This window comes from Pyrus communis, chromosome 6, assembly GCF_963583255.1.
Source record: "Pyrus communis chromosome 6, drPyrComm1.1, whole genome shotgun sequence".
NCBI lineage: Eukaryota > Viridiplantae > Streptophyta > Magnoliopsida > Rosales > Rosaceae > Pyrus > Pyrus communis.
The window spans coordinates 28,562,016-28,573,013 of record NC_084808.1 but is presented as its reverse complement, the minus strand read 5'-3'; the positions used below and the strand labels follow the sequence as shown (position 1 = coordinate 28,573,013).

General features: G+C 37.5%; 1 protein-coding gene across 1 annotated transcript; it reads left to right on the top strand.

The window, feature by feature from the left end:
- Positions 1-2,495: 2,495 nt before the first annotated feature.
- Positions 2,496-5,240, top strand: LOC137737152 (DELLA protein GAIP-B-like). Its single transcript, XM_068476544.1, has one exon. The coding sequence runs from the start codon at positions 2,810-2,812 to the stop codon at positions 4,715-4,717; it is 1,908 nt and encodes a 635-aa protein (XP_068332645.1). The 5' UTR covers positions 2,496-2,809; the 3' UTR covers positions 4,718-5,240.
- The last annotated feature ends 5,758 nt before the right edge of the window (positions 5,241-10,998 follow it).

Here is a 10,998-nt window from a genome sequence, read left to right as displayed (position 1 = left end):
TGCACCTTGGGTTTTTCCAGATGGGTGACATTTATGAGAAATTTTTCATTGTAATCAGAACACATGAAGTACATCATGTGTTTTTATATAAGTCGTGAAAATTTTTATTTTTAAGTTATTAACTTTTTAACTCACATATCTCATCATTTGTATAATGACATGTGATGTACCAACTCGTGTATCGGTCAAAAAATATCTCCACATTTATTGAACCTCATTGGCTGCACGACTTCAAAGCTCGACAGCTTTTTAGTGATCTGGCTTAAGCGTTATTTGGTGTTATTAATTCTAAAGCAATCATAATTTTACCTAAATTTATGTACCATGCATATGATTGTATCCGATTCGGCCACATTAATTATGAAAACTAATAGAAATTTTTACTGCGTTGAGAAACATTGTTTGGAACACCAAGCGATAATGTTACATCTCACATCGTTCATAAGAGTGAATAAGCCTTATATGTATATTCACATCTTTATTTAGCATGATGCCTTTTGGGAGCTCACTGACTTCGGAATTCATCGGAACTTTAACTCTGAAGTTAGCGAGTTCGCGCGAGAGCACTCCCATGATGGGTGACCTACTGTGAAGTTCTCGTGTGAGTTTCTAGAAACAAAACCGTGAGGGCGTGATCGAGATCCAAATCGGATAATATCGTGTTACGGTGGAGTCGAGTCCGGGATGTGACGGGACCCGGGCTGGGATGTGACAGATAATACAATTGGTTGGAATTTTTTTTCTCTCTAAATTTTTAACCATTTGCATTATTACACCAAGTGTAATCGGATCGTATTTTTGACACTCTGAACAATATTTAGTCAATTAATAGCAAACCAAGACCAAATTAAGAGATGCATTAACTTTTCAACGCGGCAATTACTTATCTTAATCCGCGTAATCTCATCATGTCTACATCTTAATTCACTTAATTAAGTGCACACCAAGCCACCAAAACAATAATCAACAGCTTTAATAATAATACTTAATGGACGTGTCCTTGTTAAAGGAACAGTGCTCTCTTCCTTTGACCTTTAACTTAGTAAAAGTAAATCCCAGTAATCAACTAATCTTTTAACTCAAATGACATAACGTGCCTTTTCTTTTCGATGTGACAATTGCGAGTTGGGTTACACATCAGAATTTAATCGTTAAAATGGTAAAGTAATTTATCATTTTCTACACAAAGTGATTAGAAAAGCCAAACCCTAATAGAATGCTCCATGCCTGCGTAAACAAAATGATCAAAATGATAACAATACCTTCAATTTAATAGTTTAAACATTCTTCACAATGTAATAGAAAAACCAAAACGATAAAAGTACTCTAACTTTAATAAACAATGAATCAAAATACTTTTGACAAAAGTTGCAAGTATTTTTGTCGTTTTATCCTTATGTAATGAAAATCTTTCACAAGAGGACTAAAATGATTGAAGGTGAATAAACTCAAAGACTACTTTTATTAATTTTAAATTTCATAAACTAAAGTGATGAGTTATATATATATATATATATATATATATATATATATATATTGCATTCATGTTTTCTATCAGTTTGATTTTCTTTTGACTTGTGTTGAAACGTGGAAGTAGTAAAAAGTAAACCCAAAAATTACTATCTTAATAATAACATCATATCTAGATGGGAGGATCCTTGAACCAAGAAAAATTTGAAACTGCCCCCAACTTACAACCAAATCACGTGCCTGTAGAAGTAAAAAAGAATCAAAGGCAGCAGGGGATCACTAGAATAATATGAGGCTGCAGAGCCTGCGATCATTTTTTTTATTTTTCCCAATAAATAAATAAAAAGAAAAATTAATAAAAAACGTTTGAAAATTTTAAGATTTAACGATAAAAATATAATGAAAGATAAAGTAAATAGTACCATAATTGATTATTTAGTGTAAAAATATGATTTTTCGTTAAAATTCTCTAAATAAAAAGAGGTAAAAAATGTAAAATAATATTGTTCAAGTTTACCTGTTTGTGTTTGAGGTGTAGTACTGATGGTTGTTGTTGGACTTGGATTGTCTGCCCTCTCATCCCATACTTTTCTCATCTTCTCTTATTTATGTGATCACGGTTAAACCATGTCAATATTTTATATTCTCATTGATTTTTGTCTTATTATTTCTATAAAAATATCAATATAAAATGTTAACATTGTTTAACCGTGACCATAAAATATAGAGGGGATGAGAAGGGTATAGGATAGGGATGGAAGACAATCCAGGTCAGGTTGGGAGACCTGGATTGTCTGCTCTCCCCATCCCATACCCTTCATGTCCCCTTTTATTTTTGTGGCCACGGTTTGCCACATCAACATTTTATATTTTCATTGTTTTTTGTTTTATTATTTTCATAAAAAATTAATATAAAATATTAATATGGCTTAATCGTGATTATAGAAAATAAGAAAAGATGGAAAAGGTAAGAGATAGGATCACAGACAATCCAGGTCCAGGTCCAGGTCCGGTTGTTGTTTGCCCGCGTACTTCATTGGAGGTCGCGCCCCCATCACGGAGCACCTTTTTTAATATTTATGTTTCTAATTTTATATTTATTTCAACATTCAAAAAATAAAGAAAAATTAGAAAATAAAAATATTATAACTGGCAAAGAGGGCTAGCTGGTAGTGGTGGTAGTGAAAAACCAAGCAAACGCCCCTCCTTCTTCCCCAATCCTCAATGCTCAGATTCCTCGCCCATTCCTAGCGCTCTTTCATTTCCGAGCCCTACCCATTTCTCGACTCGGAATTTGTTGCAAACCCAATTCAACAAAATTGGAAATTGATTCAGAAAAATGAAAGGGGAGCATCAGATTCATCAGCTGAATCAGTATCCGCTGCCGCAGCAGCATCCAGACCCGTCCATGGCTTCCACCTCTGCCGGGGTCGACTTCGGCAAGGCCAAGATGTGGCCGGACGAATCCCAGACAATGGACGGTGGGATGGACGAGCTTCTGGCGGTGTTGGGGTACAAGGTTCGGTCTTCGGACATGGCGGATGTTGCTCAGAAGCTTGAGCAGCTTGAAGAATTTATGGGTTGTGCTCAGGAAGATGGACTCTCTCAGCTCGCTTCTGACACCGTTCACTATAACCCGTCGGATCTGTCGACGTGGCTCGAGACCATGATCTCCGAGATTAACGTCCCGCCGCCTAATTTCGATCCTTTAATGGGCGGCGCCGTCGCTGGGATACAGCCTAGTCAGCAGCAAGTCCAGCTCGTTGACGACCCGTTTTTAGCTCCGGCAGAGTCGTCCATCACCACTGTCGATTTCCCAGATCATCGGAAGAGCAAATCCATTAGCACATCACCCACCCAAAATGTATTCGAAGACTGCAACTCTTCTTCCAGCTACTATGACTTCAAATCCATCCCCGGAACCGCCGTGTTCACCAAAACCCGCCTCGATTCTTCCTCGCGGGAGCCCAAGCGTCTCAAATCCTCATCCGGGTCTTCTCCCTCCGACCTCCTCTTTAACCGCCCCGCCGCCTCCTCCCTTCCACAACCACAACAACCCATCTCCCTCCCCGCCCCCGCCGAGTCATCATCAACCCGCCCAGCCCTCCTGGTTGACTCCCAGGAAAACGGAGTCCGACTCGTCCACGGCCTCATGGCCTGCGCGGAAGCCGTCCAGCAGAACAACTTCAACCTCGCCAAAGCCCTGGTGACCCAGATCGGCTACCTGGCAGGATCACAAGCAGGTGCCATGCGTAAAGTCGCCACCTTCTTCGCCGAAGCCCTGGCCCATCGAATCTTCAGAGTCTACCCTCAGCCGCCGATCGACCACTCCTTCTCCGACATGCTGCAGATGCACTTCTACGAGACCTGCCCCTACCTTAAATTCGCCCACTTCACCGCCAATCAAGCCATCCTCGAATCCCTACAAGGCAAAACCAGAGTCCACGTCATCGATTTCTCCATGAACCAGGGGATGCAGTGGCCCGCTCTGATGCAGGCGTTGGCGCTTCGACCCGGCGGCCCGCCCGCTTTTCGGCTCACGGGTATAGGGCCGCCGTCTTCCGATAACTCCGACCACCTTCAGGAAGTGGGATGGAAACTCGCCCAATTGGCTGAAACCATCCACGTTGAGTTTGAATACAGAGGATTTGTGGCAAACAGCTTGGCCGATCTCGACGCGTCGATGCTCGAACTCAGACCGAGTGAGGTTGAATCTGTGGCGGTCAGCTCGGTCTTCGAGTTGCACAAGCTGCTAGCCCGACCCGGCGCGATTGAGAAGGTGCTATCAGTGGTGAAGCAAATGAAGCCGGAGATCCTGACCGTGGTGGAGCAGGAGGCGAACCACAACGGTCCTGTTTTTATGGACCGGTTCAACGAGTCGCTCCACTACTACTCGACCCTGTTTGACTCGCTGGAGGGGTCGGCGAACAGCCAGGATAAGGTGATGTCGGAGGTTTATTTGGGGAAGCAAATCTGCAACGTAGTGGCGTGCGAAGGGTTGGACCGGGTGGAGAGGCACGAGACGTTGACCCAGTGGAGAGCCCGGTTCGACTCGGCAGATTTCGTCCCCGTTCATCTCGGGTCGAACGCGTTCAAGCAAGCGAGTATGCTGCTGGCGTTGTTCGCCGGCGGAGATGGATATCGGGTGGAGGAGAACGACGGGTGTCTGATGTTGGGCTGGCACACTCGCCCGCTCATTGCCACCTCGGCGTGGAAAGCCTCTTCCAACTCGGTCATGGCTCACTGAGTCGAGTAGCGAGTTGGGTCAACTTTTCAAAAACTTAGATCCTTTTTTTGGGTGCCAACCAAACAAACCCTAGTGATGGTGGTGGGGTTACCAAATGTGACATATGTCTGTGGTACTGAGCTGGATGCGATCAGGAGATTGAGATTGGGACACCCAAAGAGGACCACCATTTAGGCCCATTAGCAAAATGTTCGGTTGAGAACACCATCAGCCTCTTTCTTTTTACCTTTTTTTTTTTAACTTCAATTTGTTAGGGGTTATTTCTCTGTAGCAAGAGGTGGATGTGTACGAATGTTTATATTTCATACATAGGTTGGTGGTAAAAATAAATTCAATTACTCTTTTTGACAATTATTGCCTCACGTGGGCACGTCAAAGTGGTTAAGAGTGTTTAGCTTGTATTTGAAGTCAGTGTGTTTGAAACATGCTTCGTTGACATTGTATGTGTTGATTTGGCGAGGCTAAGAGACTTATAATTGAAGTAGTGAAGCGTGTTTAGTCTGAATCTCTCCAAAGTTCTATGTTTGAATCAAGCTGGACGAAATGACGGAAAATGACTTATAACTTAAGCGATTAAGAGTCCTTATCTTGCATTTGAAATTTTGTCTTGACTTAGGGTTAAGTTGCTTGTGGCATGGTGATGGAACTAAAATGGAAAAAGGTAGAAGAGCAAAACACTATTCGAACCCTGAGATTGTGATCTATCTAGGCTGGATTCCACCACCCACTGCCTATTATTGTAGGGTGGGATACGGTTGTACCAACTGTCAAATGTGCTTTGATTTCGTACTAGGCTACTGTCGCACTTCATGTTATATGTTGGATGCTTCAGTAGGTTTGACAAATTTTGAATTCGTATTTTACACAATTCGTTTTGGATTAGACTTTTGATATTGATGAATCATATTATAATTATTAAAAAAAAATTAAAATATCTCTTTAAGTCTTTTCGACTTCAAAAAAATAAACTGACCTAGGTTTGCCGCCTGTTGATCTTAGAAAAGAAAGTTGATAAATATATGTGTGAATTTAATGAAGTGTCGCAGTAACTTTTTACATTTGTGGAAAATCAGTGTTGAAGAATCCTGTTTTATTAGGTCCTGCAGGGAACGGGAAAGAAAGCACAATCATCATGAGAAAGTGAAAAGGCAGGCCAACTTCAATGTCAAACTTTTCTTCTTTTTTGTGACCACTTTTCTCGAAAAAAAAGTTGCCTTTTATTATGTTCTTTGCCGCGATCCATCTCACTTTTTCTCCAACTTTACCTGAATTAATATTCCCTTTCTCTTCGGTTTTCCTCAAGTAACAGGTGCAATAATTCCATCTCCCCTTTTGTTAGGTTACTTCCATGAGGGGAATACGTATATAAACATATATATGTAATGTTGACATGAGAATTGACGTTCGATTGTAAGATAACAGAGAGTTCATAAATAATTTTATTTTTAAGAAACTCCCTTAACATTTTTTTTTAAGGAAAAGAGAACTTTATTAAATAGAGAAGCTGAACACCTGAGAGATCTCTGACATCATACAAGTTACAACAGAACATTTCTAGCTTGATAAGGAATACAACCATCTCAAATATACAAATTGTTGCACCTGTGACCTAAATAGGTACGGTTCACTTTAACGAAAAATCATATTTTTACACTAAAGAGTCAAACCTGGTACTATTCACTTTACCTTTTATTTTGTCCTTATCATTAAAACTCAAAGTTTTCAAGCTATTGTCATTAATTTTCCTTTAAAGTTAGCTTACCAATAGACATAGTTCCACTCTACCAAATCAAAAGAGGAAGCAAGCCATTTAATGTCCTCCGCACAATAGTTCTAATTCTCCAAGAGGTCACACGTCTTCCAGTGATAACATATAACAACCTTCGAGTCCCCTTCCACCATGGTTCTCCGGAGTTTGCGTTGTTTTGCTAGATTTAAGGCATTTCGAAGACCCATAGCTTCGGCCAACGTGATAATATAAACTATAGTACACGGGATGAATCGTGATGTTATAGAACTCAAACTTTTTGATTCCCAAACTCTTACTTCCATGGGGTGAAAACAAGACCATGTGCATGTGCATGTGCTCACTCCAATATATACCAAAGAGATCATAGATAAATTTATTTTTATTTTATATTTAAAAAAAAAAAAAAAAGAACGAGTTAGGCTCTAAAGTGCAGAGAATATCTTCGGTAAGGACGGACCGTGTGAGTTTGGGTGAAATTAATATTTAAAGATGTCATATATTTTTGTAAAAAATGTCGTATGAAATTACGAATGACATGATTCAGGAATTCTTACACAAATTTCTCTCGTGTATTACTTCTACCGTGAAGGTAGAGGGCGTTCCAACCAATGGATGAAGTTTGGGGAGTGCTTTAACTTCATTATCTCCTTCTCTTTCAAATGATTAATACTACTTAGCAAAAGTTACCATGAGTTAGTAAACCCTAAAGCAAATGTAACAAATCTATATCTTTTTTTACTTGCATACTTTAATAATTAATGACTAGCTACAAAACATATGGACTGCACAATAGTTTACTATTTAATTAAGGGAATTGTTATTAGCACTTCAAAAATCTCATTCTACACTCCAAACTTTCTATATTAGGAAAGAAAAATATACTTGTAAGGAGTGTAGAATGAGATTTTTGGAGTGCCAATAACACTTCCCTTAATTAATTTGCTTTAATTATTCACACTCTAATGAGTTGAAGACATGAAGTTAGAGAGATTTTCAGTGTGCTGAAAACACAGTTCAATATATCATATGGACTGCACAATAATTTACTATTTAATTAATTTGTTTTAATTATTCACACTCTAATGAGTTGAAGACATGAAGTTAGAGAAATTTTTCAGTGTGCTAAAAATACAGTTCAATATATCAAGTGTCATGATACAATTAGTAGAATTTTTTATTCTTCAAGTTTTTAGCCAATTGTTATGACATTTAGTATACCAGATTATATGCCTAGCACACTGAAAAATCTCTCACGAAGTTGAAGGAGTTTACTACTTCCTTTTCAACTTGAGATTCTAAATTTTGTAAAGGTACAGTTAAAATAATATTATCTGTAGTCTAATTGTTGTCTGTAATGGCCGGGCCAGCTAATAGTATATGAGTCATTGAGTAAGACTAAGCTCGATTGCCTGGGAATATCAGATGAGGTATGACATAATTCAAATTTAATTTGCATCTCTTTCTCATATGGTATGCTATACAGAATACATACAATATTTCATGTAGTATATTACTAATATTTTGTGTCCCAAAGGGAACCCACCAATAATTACATAGAATACAACTTTTGTTTATAAAAAGCTATGATAAATTGGTGACTTCGTCATGGTAGTCAATCATTTTGGAGGTTGGAAAGACTCAAAGAGGTATTTCAGCTTCTTCCTGCCACCTCGTGCGATTTACCAACGCCAAAAATCGAACTCAATACGTGCATTATAGGATGCGTGCCTGAAATTCTACTCTAACCACTGAGTCATCCCTTAGTGATTTCATAGAATACAACTTTAGGGCTCTCTTTAATTTGAAAAACTTCAATAGCGTCACATGTATGATACCGCTTATATAAGTACAATACTATTTGCGTTTTGGTCACTTCATACTGATCATATACAATGTGAAAGTTGCTCTAATCATATTATATGCCAAAATTTCTCTTTAAAATGTTAGTTGGATTAAGCTTGCACACGTTGAAATTTAAAAAGAAACATATCATAAATTATGACTGGGGAATTCGTATAGCACCTAAATTTCCTTTCATTTTGTGCATTATATCGTATTATATTTTAGCCACCTAGATTGGACTTAAAAGTTTTGTAATTATATGCATGTCACTAATGCTGCATGATAAATAAACAAATAAAACAAAATATCCCCTGCCCTATCAATACCATGTAAGATACAATCAGAACATAAAAGATTCCCGTGTGGTCCTGCCCCATCTCTTAGTAAAATATAATTTTAAAATGAGCAGATCCGTGATATTTTTTTTTTTTCATAAGTTTTGTAGGGTTCACTCTGTAATGTATTTTCACGATCTAAACCACGTACCTTTTAAAACACCATTCATAGATCATCCTAGTAAAAAATTAGACAAATCTAAAATCGTTAAGACATTCATTTATAGTGAAGAAAATAGACGAATATGGTTTTATAAAGAAACTGTAGACTCTTAATCCAAATATTATAGGGTTTCAAATTTGGGTGATTTTTTATAAACATGATTTTAAAAGGAAGACTTAAAAGAAAGAATACTCAAATCATTAAAATACATTACGAAAAAAATGTCCACAAAACAATATGTCAAGGGTTGTGGAAACAAAAAATAGTGACACGGATCCGCTTATTTGTTATTTGTTAATTAACATTTAAATAATAATTTGATTAAAGGAAATGGTCAAAAGCTTTTGGTTTTTGGGTGTAAAAAGGAGGAGATTAGTGAGAGAATGAGAGGGAAGCACTGATGGCCGCCCGAGCCATCTTAGTCGTAGGGCATTGGACCAGATAAATACGTACATTATGTGACAATCCCACGTACATTTTTAATAATCTTTGATGTTTAAATTACATGCAATAATATATAATGGTGCGCTTATAATTTTTTTTTTTAATGTCAACTTGTTCGAATTTAACTAAGGACTTTTTTGTTTAATTATAATTTTATTTTTTAATTTTTTTTGGAAAACTTAAATTATAATTTTATTGACCCCTTGTGCTAGAGATTTACTTTTATTCGAAACCCTTCATCATGCTCTTTTCTCCATCCCATACTCCCATTACTTTGTCCCCATTCCGCAAAGAATCACTAATATCAGTTTTTTTAGTTAAATTGCTGTCTGAGATTGACATAACTCTTCATATTACTCTCTGATAATGAAAATCGATATGAATGATACATGAGTTTATCCATCGTAAATTGTTTTGGTCATTCCGTCAGTCATTCTGTGAAAAATTTGTCAATATCCTCGTAAAGTAAAGGAGTTGGTTTGACGAAAATACCTTTAAAAAGATGGTCACATGGCTGCTCAATTACAATTTAATAAGGATATTGACAGATTATTTACGGAAAGACCAAATGATTTACTGTGAACAAACTCTGAGACCATTTCTATCAATTTTATTGTTAAGGACCACACTAAGGAGTAATGTCAATCTCAAAGACTATTTTAATTAAAAAGTCTCAATACTATGGGGGCCGAAAATATTAATCTAGCAAAATGCAGACGTGAGACTTTAGCTTCTTCTTCTTCTTCCTTTTTCCTTAAAACAAAAGTATTTGTGCAGGAAGTTGGTATTGCCGATCATTTTAAATTCTCATATTGGAAAGTTTTATAAAATAGAATGCAATATATAATAAATTGTTCGTCCTACCATACATTGCAGCGAGATATTTTGTTAAGAGAAAAAAAAGGTAAAATAGAGCGTGTAGAAATTACTTTCTTTTGAGATTGAGCGTTGTATATGTTCAATGTTTTGGTAGATAATAATACGCAAGTTGAAGACAATATTGATGCTAGTGAGCTATTGTTCCAATCACCTAAAATATTGATGAGTAACAGTTATTTATTTTACGAGGAAGCCAAATCAGACTAAAATAGCTCGCAACTTTGGGTTAAGAAGCCAAGTGAGAGTAATGATGGAAGCTTGGAGGAAGTGATTGGTTGCCATCAAATTCTGCAGGGTTAGCCGCATTTGTCAACAGTCACCAGCAAATTTGCTTCACAAACATCTATCAAACTCCATGGATAATGAATTAATGGATGAGATTTTATACGTGGGAATGCAAGTAATGAATAATATGGTGTCGTTGTTAAATAGTCGGAATCACTCGTGCGTTTGGGAACAGTTGTTTGCATGTCGGGACATCCTGAATACGACGTGCTGCATGCCTTAATTCCTGCCTCTTTAAGCATGGTTTCGAGAGATCTTTGACCATTTTGCTCTACTCTCCTTCCCTCCTTTCCAACTTGCCAATTTCTTCACGTTTTTCCTTCTTCCAATCTCCTTCTTGTTTGGATGTTGTGAATTGATTGAGACCAAGTAAAATTACTAATCTAAGAGTAATTTCAACTCCGTAGTCTTACTTAAAAATTGACCCAAAGATTAAAGAAGAAGAAACTTTCTAAAAAGGAAGTGGCTTTGGCCTAAAGACTAAACCATAATGGAAATTGAAGTGACTAAAGTTTGAAAACAAGGGGACTACTTGAACTTTTATTCACGTTCGAGATTTTTTTATTCAAGCGATATCTTATGT